This window comes from Gekko japonicus, unplaced genomic scaffold (genome assembly GCF_001447785.1).
Source record: "Gekko japonicus isolate JY-2015 unplaced genomic scaffold, Gekko_japonicus_V1.1 scaffold1461, whole genome shotgun sequence".
NCBI classification, from domain to species: Eukaryota; Metazoa; Chordata; class Lepidosauria; order Squamata; family Gekkonidae; genus Gekko; species Gekko japonicus.
The window spans coordinates 329,697-340,833 of NW_015175403.1; the positions used below are offsets into that span (position 1 = coordinate 329,697).

The 11,137-nt window shown below is 46.1% G+C and overlaps 1 protein-coding gene across 1 annotated transcript in view; it reads left to right on the top strand.

Moving 5' to 3' along the window:
• Nucleotides 1–11,137, top strand: part of CDH20 (cadherin 20) — a 95,924-nt gene that overhangs the window by 62,740 nt on the left and 22,047 nt on the right. The window contains exon 7 of the mRNA XM_015425709.1: nucleotides 10,030–10,166. Within this exon, the coding sequence (XP_015281195.1) occupies nucleotides 10,030–10,166 (137 nt within the window). The remainder of the gene's footprint in view (nucleotides 1–10,029; nucleotides 10,167–11,137) is intronic.

Genomic DNA, 11,137 nt, shown 5'->3' on the forward strand with positions numbered 1-11,137 from the left:
GGTTAACCATCTGTAGGAAATGCTGTTTGTAATTAAAAAAAAAAAAGGATTAAGTCTTTATACTTCTTTCTCTTCTTCCTTATTTCAAATGGGATGTCTTTTAAAATCCTGATGGTGTTGCCTCCAATTTTCAACTTCAGGGACCCCTTGGAACCGGAGGACCAGGTTAGCTTTCTCCATTTGCAGTTGTAAAAGTTGATATTCATCTGAAGCTTGCTTCCTTTCCAGCATTTGCACCTTTTTCTTGACTTTTTAAGATTTTTATATTTATTTATTTAATTTTATTTATACCCCGCCCTCCCCGCATGCGGGCTCAGGGCGGCTACAACCATATGGCACAAAGTGCAATAAAATACAATAAAACAGTTTAAAACAATTTATACGTGGGCCACGCCCAAGGATCCCGCGTGACTAAAACCCTCTCTCCATATTGCACATACCCTTTTCATTCCAGGGGAGGTTACTGTGGCCCCCTGATGTTATTTGCCACTTGACCTCCGGCGGTCCTGTAAAACGGTCCCCATTGGTGGTGGTGGTGGTAGTGGCGGCGGCTCCTATTCGAAAGCCTGGCGGAAGAGCTCCGTCTTTCAGGCCATGCGGAACTGCAACAAGTCCCGCAGGGCCCTGATCTCCTCCGGGAGCTCATTCCACCAGATAGGAGCCGCCACCAAAAAGGACCTGGCCCTAGTGGCCGCAAGCCTGGCCTCTATTTCCTTTACTTTCTCAGCTGTTTGCTCCATCTTTTTTGTAGTTTCAGACGGAGCTGCTGAATGGTTTAGAGTTGTCAGCTGTTGATTGATGTTAGTCATCTGATCCAGTAGAGGGTGCAGAGAGTCCGCCAAAAGTTTAGAGAACTCAGTGGTCTCTTCCGGTCGTGGGCTCATGCTCCCCGGTGGTTTCATTTTTGCCTGTTTGTCTCTCTCTGCTTTTTTCCACGCCATTTTTATGGATTGTTTACTTTTGTCAAAACTTGCTAAAGTCTCTGAAATTCGTCCAATGCCTCTCCGCGCTCTGGTAAAGTTCTTAAAACAGATTTCAATGCTTTTAATTCCGTCCCCCCCTTGCTATATCGCTTTTTAGTTAATGCGTATGAGAGGGGCCCCTCCCCTGCTCGCTTTTCTCACCGTTCTCAGGGGGGGATTTTCTTTTTAAGTTGCCGGTATTTCACTTTCACTCAACTCACTGTTCATTGTTGGTCATAAGACCTCGCTCAAAATGCGTTTTAAACGCTCGATCTCCAACGCTTGTCCCAGTCAGCGACTCTAGTTCCATTCGGACGCATAGCGGCAGGACCGTCGGGGTGGAAGAGCGCCTCAATTCCCCAGCATTGTGCTGGCAAAGAGGCCACCCTTCTAAAGTCCCATGGCTAGGAGCCTTTCACAAAGGCTCCATGGGGGTGGCAAACAATCGCCTCCCCCCCAACCGCTAGCGCGCAGATCGCACCTGCGGGAGGTCTGGGAGGTGCGTCTGCCAGTGTGTCACCATAACCCAGAAGTCCACTTTCGATCCACTTTCCAACTGGATTTTCACTGTGTGAATGGGCAAAATCCAATTCGGAAGTGCATTGAAAGTGGGTTATTTAGAGTGTGTGAACACAGCCTCGGTTCTAGCTTTTCTACTGCAGACCGACACAACTCTTCTCTGACACTTTCCTCAGAGCGTATCACTTCCCCCAGAAGCAGAAGCGGCAGCGTGGCACAGTGGTGAGAGTATTGTGCTAGGACGTGAGATAAACACATTCAAATCTCTGCTCATGGAAGTTCGCCGGTTGCCCTTGGGCCTGCCACCTTTTCTCTGCCTAAACTACCTCATGAACACATGAAACTGTCTTATACTGAGCCAGACCATCAGTCCACCAAAGTCAGTCTTGTCTACACAGACTGGTAGCGGCTCTCCGGGGTCTCAGGCAGAAGTCTTTCACATCACCTGATCCTTGTAACTGGAAATGCCAGGGACTGAACCTGGGACCTTCTGCATGCCAAGCAGATGCTCTGCTACTGAGCCACGGCCCCTCTACATGAGCTTTATTGGGTTTCAGTTGTAGCATCAGGTGAGACGAGAACAACATGATAAGCCATTCCGGGTCCCCACCAGTATTCCCTCTAAGCTGAGTTAGTGTGAGCTAGCTCACAGTTTTTTAGCCTCCGGCTCACACATTTTTGTCCTGGCTCAGGAAGGAGGGCTCCAGAGCAAACTAATTCATGCAGCAGCCAAATGGCTCGCTCACAACTTTAATGCCAGTAGCTCACAAAGTACAATTTTTGCTCACGAGACTCCACAGCTTAGAGGGAGCATTGGTCCCCACTGAGGAGAAAAGTGTGGTATAAATTTTTTTAAAAATAGGCATCATTAAGCGTAAGCCTTCAGAGAGAGAAAAATCTCCGCTATTAGAATGTCACAGGAAAATGTGCAAATTGCCGCCTGATTCTGAAGCTTTTTAAATGTAAGGATTATAAAGAGATTTGGAGGAGAAAGAGGATGTTTGTCTAAGAGATCTGGAAAAGGATCACATTGCTTTTTATGTACTTTGGTATGCATAGGAACGCATGTTCGTAATCAAAAGTGATTTAGCTATAGTCTGTTAAATGGACTGCAGTATTACGGAAGTTTAGTTAACTCCTCTTAACTGATCATACCATCATTATGCCAGTAGTAATAACTAAACCAGCATTTTAATGCAAACGTGCAATGTTGGCAAAACTTATATTATTTTTGTTGTCTGCATGGAACTTCCATGTTAAATATAATTACACCGAGGGAGGGGAGGGAGAGTTTCGGGATATCCCTGATCGTTTCAGTTAAAATGGCAAAGATATATTTGGCACTGAAATTTTTAAAAGCCCAAGCAAATTTCCAAAGGATATTCTCAAATCCTCTTATTCCCAGCTTTGTTGACAGCCAGATTACCCACACTGGAAGTTGCTGATTGCTGAAAGCATGGTCTGATTAATTCAGAATGACTCAGGAAGATTATGTAAACAGTTCAATGGACTCAAATCCTGAGAGCCGGCGATTAATAATAGGTGAACATGTGCAGAGAATGCAGTTACAAAACCTCCACCTGTGCTCTGTGACACCCGTGATTAATGCTGTGCTACTAACCACAAGGCCATTTTCAATTTCAGATAGAAGCTAGCCTTAAACTGTCAGAAGAGAAAAAAATTTAATAGACCTTTTCAAGAATGATCATTCTTTCACAATCTTACAACGCCATTGTGCTGATTTCCTAAATAAATCTAGCATTCTGGGAAATATCTTCAGGGGGGGTTTCCCTCTTCCCTTGTTCTTGCACAAAATAAAGTCACTTCTTCCCCTGCAAGGATCTTTACAGTGCTTTGTACCACAAGTTTCTCTCGCCCAAAAGAGCACTATCTGTTTGTGTAGAAGCATTTTGCCTTTGTTTGTCCCGGTAATCCTTACAGAAGTGTTCTGGAATCCCATATCTGTAGATGAGAGACCGCATCCCCTGAGCATCTCTGCGGACAGAAGGGGGGGGGTAATTTTTGCCAGTTCTTGTATCCTACTGCAGACTTCTGACCATCCTCTCGTGCTATTCCTGTGGGTTCCCCAGGAGCAGTATTTCTGAACACTTTTTGGGATCCAGCAGGGGAATCAAGGAAGTTACCGGCCGTTGAGAGAAACTGCCGGTGGATCCAATTCATAGCCAAGCTGAGACTGAAGCAGGGACTTCTCAGTTTATAAACTATGCTCAGAACCACTACAGTGCCCTGTGATCCATATTTGCATACCTCACATACATTATCCCAGTCAGAGGTCATTTCGGAGGGGATCGCGGGGGATCGCAGTTCCCCCGGGTGAGGTGCAGGGGGGCAGGGCACACGACAAAGCCCCTTCTTCCGGCCGCCTCCTTCTTCCAGCCTCATTCTGTTGCAGAAGGAGGAAGAAGCAGGAGGGTAAGTTGGCGTCCTCCCCCTCTGCCTGGTCGAGGCCACTCCACGTGGCCTTCGCAAGGACTCCCAACCCCATCCAGGAGCTTCCCCGAGGTAGCTGTGTTAGTCTGTTGCTGCAGAATAGTCCAAGAGTTCAAATAGCACCTTTAAGACTAACAAATAGCACCTTTAAGACTAACCTTTAAGACTAAGACTGAGTGGTGGGTGTGGCCTTATGACACACTTCTGGTGATGGCAGGGGGTGTGGCCTTATGACATACTTCCGGTGATGTCAAGGGGTGTCCTCACCACACACTTCCGGTGATATGCTAATGAGTTATGCTAATGAGTTCCCCTAGCTCTTTTTCTACAAAACGACCCCTGATCCCAGTAACCCTTAAACAACCCCGAATGGAAGCCTAGTGTAATGATCCCATATTACAAGGGGCTGGTCTGTGTACCTCCAGTGAATGCATCGTTGAGCTGGAATCTGCACCAGGAATGTGTTAATTTGGCTCATAAGGAAGTTATGTCAACAGCAAGGGGAATTGCCCAGGGACCATCACACTGTGCTCAGAACAAAGCCACATCAGGATTTTATCCGTGTTCTTCATTTATTTATATTTATTTATTATTTATTTTTTTACACTTGTATCCCGCCCTCCCCAGTGGGCTCAGGGTGGCTAACAGAGGCCAGATCGTTAGTCTTGCCATAAGTAATAACATATAAAAACACAATAAAAACGTCAATACCAAGACCAAAGTGCTCTGTCCAATTACTAGTGTCCTAGGTCCAAGATGGTATCCCCGCAGCTCGAGCTGGTACTCTCAGCGTACGTATCCAGTGGCAACGGCATATCCGATCTTCTGCAATCCTAAGTTCTTCCTCGGGCCTCGTCTATGCATCTATTTAGATGTCTTGACGGTGGTGGTATAATAGGGCGGCGGCTCCTACTCAAAAGTCTGGTGGAAGAGCTCCATCTTACAGGCCCTGCGGAATTGCTCAAGGTCCCGCAGGGCCTGGATCTCCCCCGGGAGCTCATTCCCGGGAGCTCATTACTTCTCTCCATTGGAGTCCCAGAGTGGCTGACATCATTCTCCTCTCCTTCATTATATCCTCACAACAACCCTACGAGGTAGGTTAGGTTCAGAGGTCGTGACAGGTCGAGTTCCATGGCGGATTGGAGTTTTGAGCATGGGTCTCTCAGATCTTAGTCCAGCACTCTGAACCACTATACCATAGTGGCTGTCAGGATGTCCTCTGTGGATTATATCCTACCTGATATACCCTTGCTTTGGTGTTATGCCTGTAAACAAGCCCTATTTATAGTTGGGGTACCATGAAAGTAAAGCACAAAGTTTCTATGTATGCAATAAGCGATGCACAGTCCTCAGCCTTGATAGATGGAATATGTCTCTTTAAGCGCATTCAGTCCTTTTGTGGTTTCATGGACTGAGCTATTCATTTCCACTGTCATGGCCAGGCTATGTTGGGGAGGCTCCAGGCCTGATTAGACATACCCCAATCTTGATACAACATAGGTCTCCTTCTCCAGGGCTCACGTGCTAAATTGTACTCTGTGGACCTTATTTGCCAAAGAGAACAGGGGCTGTGGCTCAGTGGTAGAGCATCTGCTTGGCATGCAGGAGATCCCAGGTTCAATCCCCAGCATATCCAGTTAAAGGATCTGGCAGTAGGTGATTGGAAAGACCTCTGCCTGAGACCATAGAGAGTAAGATTATGCATTCGGTTATAACGAACCGAAAAAAACAACGAATAATGCCTATTCAGCATTATTCAGACCTGCTGACAACTGAATTAGATTCCCTAATCTGATTTGACTAGCCAAACAGGGATTCCTCGAATGGATGCCACATAGTCAGCATCCATTTGGGGAATCCCTTTGCTGGGCGAGGGGAAGGCAGGGGAGGCATTTAAATACCTCCCCGATCCTTCCAGGGCCTTCCCCGGCTGGCCCACCTCGGCGGGCAGGCCAGGGAAGTCCAGGGGGTGCAGGCTTTCCCCGGCTCACCCGCTTTAAATGCCTCCCCGATCCTTCCAGGGCCCTTGAGATGTGGAATGCATGGGGCCGAAAGTTATTCGGCCAGCCGAACGACTTCCGAATCGGCTTCCATTGCCGAAAGTGACATTCGGGGGACATTTGGCTGGCCAAAATTTATTATTATTTTTTTGCACATCCCTAATGGAGAGCCGTTGCCAGTCTGAGTAGACAATACTGACTTTGATGGACCAATGGTCTGATTCAGTATAAAGCAGTTTCATGACAACTGTTCACTACTCCAAAGGGCTTGCTGGAAGTATTTGTAGTGGACCATGGAGAGTTCAGTCTTGGATTAACTGAATAGTTGGTTACTTTCTTAAATATGAAAAGATGTGGCCATTTTATCATGCTACTGGGTTCCTGATTCTGACATATTAAGACCACAGGGAGTATTCCATCCAGACTGCAATAGCAGAAGCCGGATGGACCCGTGAAACTTTGCAGTGTTAATTCCAGGTGGCAGGTTGCCACAAAGTCTTTTGTCAGCAGATTCTACCCTTGTGTCTCCTCTCTGCCAGCCTATTTAGCTGCACAAAACCAATTTTAATTACTGATAGTTAAAACTATCCAGCCCTGTACTAATCGACGTAAATGGCAGCAGGCCTAGAGGGAATACAGTAATCTTTCTATAGGACAGTTTGCAGCATACAAGGGAAATGAGGTACTTTGCTGGCAGAGATGTTTCTCCTGATTGGAATTCTCTTGTAAAAGGACACCATATAATCAGGCGGTCCTACTGAACCTGTGTCCAAAACTGGTTCGCAGAGAATTGGTTTCAGTGAAATTAACATGAACCCAAATCTAAGATCTTTCGGTCGCTTTGATCCCAAATGGAGACGAACCCTTCATCACTGAAGTTTACTTGGGTTTATTTATTTACCTTATTTATTGTCCGCCTTTCTCAGGAAGGCTAGATTACACAGTGAGAGTCAGTGCAGTCGATAGGATGGGAAGACCAATAGCCACTGTAATAGGATTAGGATGTGGGAATTAAAACAAGTAAAGAACCTGGGGGGGGAAAGATGAAATGAGGCGTTAGTAGATGTGGAATATTATCAACGTAGATAATACATACAGCAACAGATAGTATGTAGTACACACAGTAGTACAGAACAGGGAGGCAAGATTGGCCGCCACAAGGGCCAGGGCCTTTTCGGTAGCGGCCCCTACCTGGTGAAATGAGCTCCCGGGTGAGATCCGGGCCCTGCGGGATTTGATGCAGTTCCGCAGGGCCTGCAAGACAGAGCTCTTCCACCAGGCTTTCTAGTAGGGGCCGCTCCCCCCCCCATTATGTTACCATCTTGGGGGGGAGTTGAAGAGGCCCAGAGAAGAGCCCTGAGAAGATCTTTGGAAATATTGTGACGCTACAGTCTGTCAGCCAAAAATCGTTGAAGCTGTCCCGCCATCTTGGGTTTGGAGTTTAGTCATCACTGAGCACTTTATGTAAGATAGGATGGGTTTTAATTGTATAAAATGCTTTTATATTGAAGATATACCATTATTTGTATTGTGGTTTTATTGTCGCAAGACTATCTTGCCCTGTAAGCCGCCCTGAGCCCTACGGGGGAGGGCGGGGTATAAATTTGAATAATAAATAAATAAATAAATAAATCCTGAATAATTCAGTTTTGCATAGTTTGCAGCATGCCAGGAACAGTGGGAACCTTCTGAACTTATCGGGTAGGCCATTTCATAGGGTGGAGGCCACAATAGGGAATACACGTGTCCAGGCAGTTGTCGATCGTGTCCATTTGCAGAGTGGCACCTGCGGAAGGCCCTGCTCAGATGAGCAGAGCTGTCATGGTGGAGCACAGGGGGGGGGAGACAGATAGGGTCTCCAATCTCGAGGTGGCACGTGGAGATCTCTTGCTATTACAAATGATCTCTAGCCGACTGAGATCAGTTCCCCTGGGGGAAATGGCTGCTTTGGAGGGTAGGCTCTATGGCACTATACCCTGCTAAGGCCCCTCCCAAAATCCCACCCTCCCTAGGCTCCACCCTCAAAATATCCAGGTATTTCCCGACCGAGAGCTGGCAAGAAAAGATGGGGGAGGAGGTACAGAAAAGAGCGTTGTGCTACTTTGTGCATTAACCTTGAACCCAAGTTCAACAGGTGATGGCAAAGAGAAGTTAATTAACTAAACTAAACTGTAAGCTGTTCTGGAACATCGAAAAGCTTTGGGCACAACCCTACCCCAAACTAAGCACTCTTCAGTCCCATTGGTTTCAGTGAAAAGGTGTATCAGGTCCAGCAGCAGATGGTTAACAAAAACCCACAAAAAACGGCATGAAGGTGGGAGCCATCCTGTTTCTGTCTCCAGCATCTGGTACTCAGGGGTGTGATACCTAGGGTTGCCACCCTCCAGGTGGGGCCTGGAGATCTCCCACTTTTACAACTGATCTCCAGCTCACAGAGATCAACTCCTCTGGAGAAAAAGGCTACTTTGAAGCATTGTACCATCCTGAAGCCCCTCCCCAAAGCCCCACCCTCTCCAGGACCCACCCCCAAAGTCTCCAGGTATTTTCTAACCCAGACCTGGCAACCCTAGTGATGCCTCTGAAATGGAAATTCCATTTAACTCTCCTAGCTGATACCTTCTTGCCATTAATGAGTTTGTCTGGTCGTTTTTAAAAGCCTCCTGAGCTAGCAGCCTTCACTTTTCTGTTCTGCATATGTTTTGCTCCTTCTAGTCATAGGCTTGCTATTACATCGGTTTTTGTCAGGCATATGCCAGACATAAATTGATGTAATATCAAATCAACCACTAGAGGGAGCAAAACTGAAAACAGGAACTGAAAAGCCCCTGGAGAAACAGGAGTTTATACGCAGCAAAAATGAGAATGCAGAAAAGCCCACTGTTTGGGTCAAAGGAGTATTTCCTTTTGTTTGTCCTGAGCCTACCAATGATTAACTTCATTGGGTATTCCATAAATTCTGTCACTATGAAAGCAGGAGAAAAGATTCCTTTCTTTCTGTTCTCTCTTAATATTTACAATTTTAAAAAGCTTCTCCCACATCCTCCTTAGCCGCCTTTTCCCTTAAACTAAAATAAAACCTACACTTGGCGGCATTTCCTCATATGAAAATACTCCAAGTTCTTGCTAATATTAGTGCCTTTTCTTGCTCAAAAAATCCTTTTGAAATGGGGTAACCAAAACTGTTCACAGTACTCTAAATGTGGCAAGCATTAAACTTGTACATTGCCAAGAAAGATAAAAATATCTGAAATTAGCTCTCTCCCCCCCCTCCCCGTTCCATCTAATCAATGTAGAAAGGACATCTGGAAAATGAAATTCCTTTTGTCCTTTCACTGGAGGAGTGTGACTGCCAGAAGACACGGCAATAGTGCGAGCAAACAGGTGTCAGAATCCAGTGTTTAATTATGTTTCTTTGCTGTTGTGTTCCGGACATTAACCTATTGAAATGTATTTGAGCCAGTTCAACACTGGTTCAGAGTTGCTTAGTTCTTTCCGAAACCACTTTTTTACAATTACATGCCTGAAACTGAAAGCAAACCCAGAGTGTTAAAACCAGGGGTCATTTTGTAGAAAAAGAGGTGCAGGAGCTCATTAGCATAACTCATTTGCATATGCCACACACCTCTGACATCACCAGAAGTGTGTCAGAAGGCAACACCCACCGCTCAGGCTCCACTGGACTGTTTTGAAGTGCTAGCTATTGTGGGGGGGGGGGAAAATGCAGATCTGTCCTCGCAGAGGGGGGGGGGCTTTGACCTGAATAAAACTTGGCCTTAAAGGTGCCACTGGACAGTTTTGGATTGCTAGCTGTGGGGAGGGGAACACGCAGATCTGTGCAGAAAGGAAGGAAGGCAGGAGAGAAAGAAAGAGAAGGAAAGGAGGAGGGCTGCTTCTTGCTCCTCATGGCCCAGGGCTGCTGGGAGCAGGGGGTGGGGCTTGTTGCATGTGCCCGCCCCCTGGGCTCTTTACTGCCGGAGCTCCGCTCCTCTGCGCTCCTGCAGGAAATGACCCCTGGTTAAAACCATCCCAATGAATCAGAACTGGATGCAAAATTTCAAGGATGTGCATCATGCCTTTGGAAATGTGTCCTTTTGCAGATACTCCATTGACCGGAGCAGTGATCCCGGACGCTTTTTTTATGTTGATATTGCAACCGGTGCTTTGATGACCGCACGACCCTTGGATCGGGAAGACGTCGCATGGCACAACATCACAGTGTTGGCCGTCGAGATGAGTAAGGCAAACTGAAATTACGGTTACAATGAAAGGAATCGGCAAAAGTTGTTCCCACCGCTATGACCTTGAGCAGATGTTAACGCTGGCTCCTCCCACCCCACCCCTCTCCTATTACGTTTTACTGTTTTCGAACGTAGAAACTGAACGACAATCAAGATTTTTATCAACAGAATATATTCCCAACCCCATATCCTGTGCATATCACCCTCTTTTTGTACATATTGTGGAATGACATATTGTGGAGATAAAACCCACAATGGAATATACGCTTGTACAAAGAAAGCAGTAGAATAAAGGAGGGGAATGGCGTTTGATCATCCTGCATTGTGTAATTTCTCTCCTTTTTAATTTAGATGCAGATGTTGATTCCCTCTTAACTGCATTTAAGAGACTGAGAGTGTGATAGAGTCCTGGTTCTCAACTGATAGCCTGAGGGGGATGAAGGTTTTCACAACAATTACTAAAAAAAATCCTCATGTCCACCTGCTATGACATGCAGTCTCCTGCCAACCCTCCCAGCATGGTAGTAGTCATAACAGCATGCCTGTAGACATACAAATGTCCTTCTCAGAAGGAAAAAGTAGGCTCTTTCTATCTTAGTGGGACCAATGCTCCCTCTAAACTGTGGAGTCTTGTGAGCAAAAATTCCACTTTGTGAGCTACTGGCCTTAAAGTTGTGAGCGAGCGATTTGGCTACTGCATAAATCAGTTTGCTCTGGAGCCCTCCTCCCTGAGCTAAGGCAAAAATGTGTGAGCCGGAGGCTAAAAAAAAAAAGTGAGTTGGCTCACACTCACTCAGCTTAGAGGGAACACTGAGTGCGACCCAGGTTCTTTCATAGAGTGGGACATAATATACAGAAGTTTGAGAACCACTCTGCTAGAAGAAGAAGAAGAAGAAGAAGAAGAAGAAGAAGAAGAAGAAGAAGAAGAAGAAGAAGAAGAAGAAGAAGAAGAAGAAGAAGAAGAAGA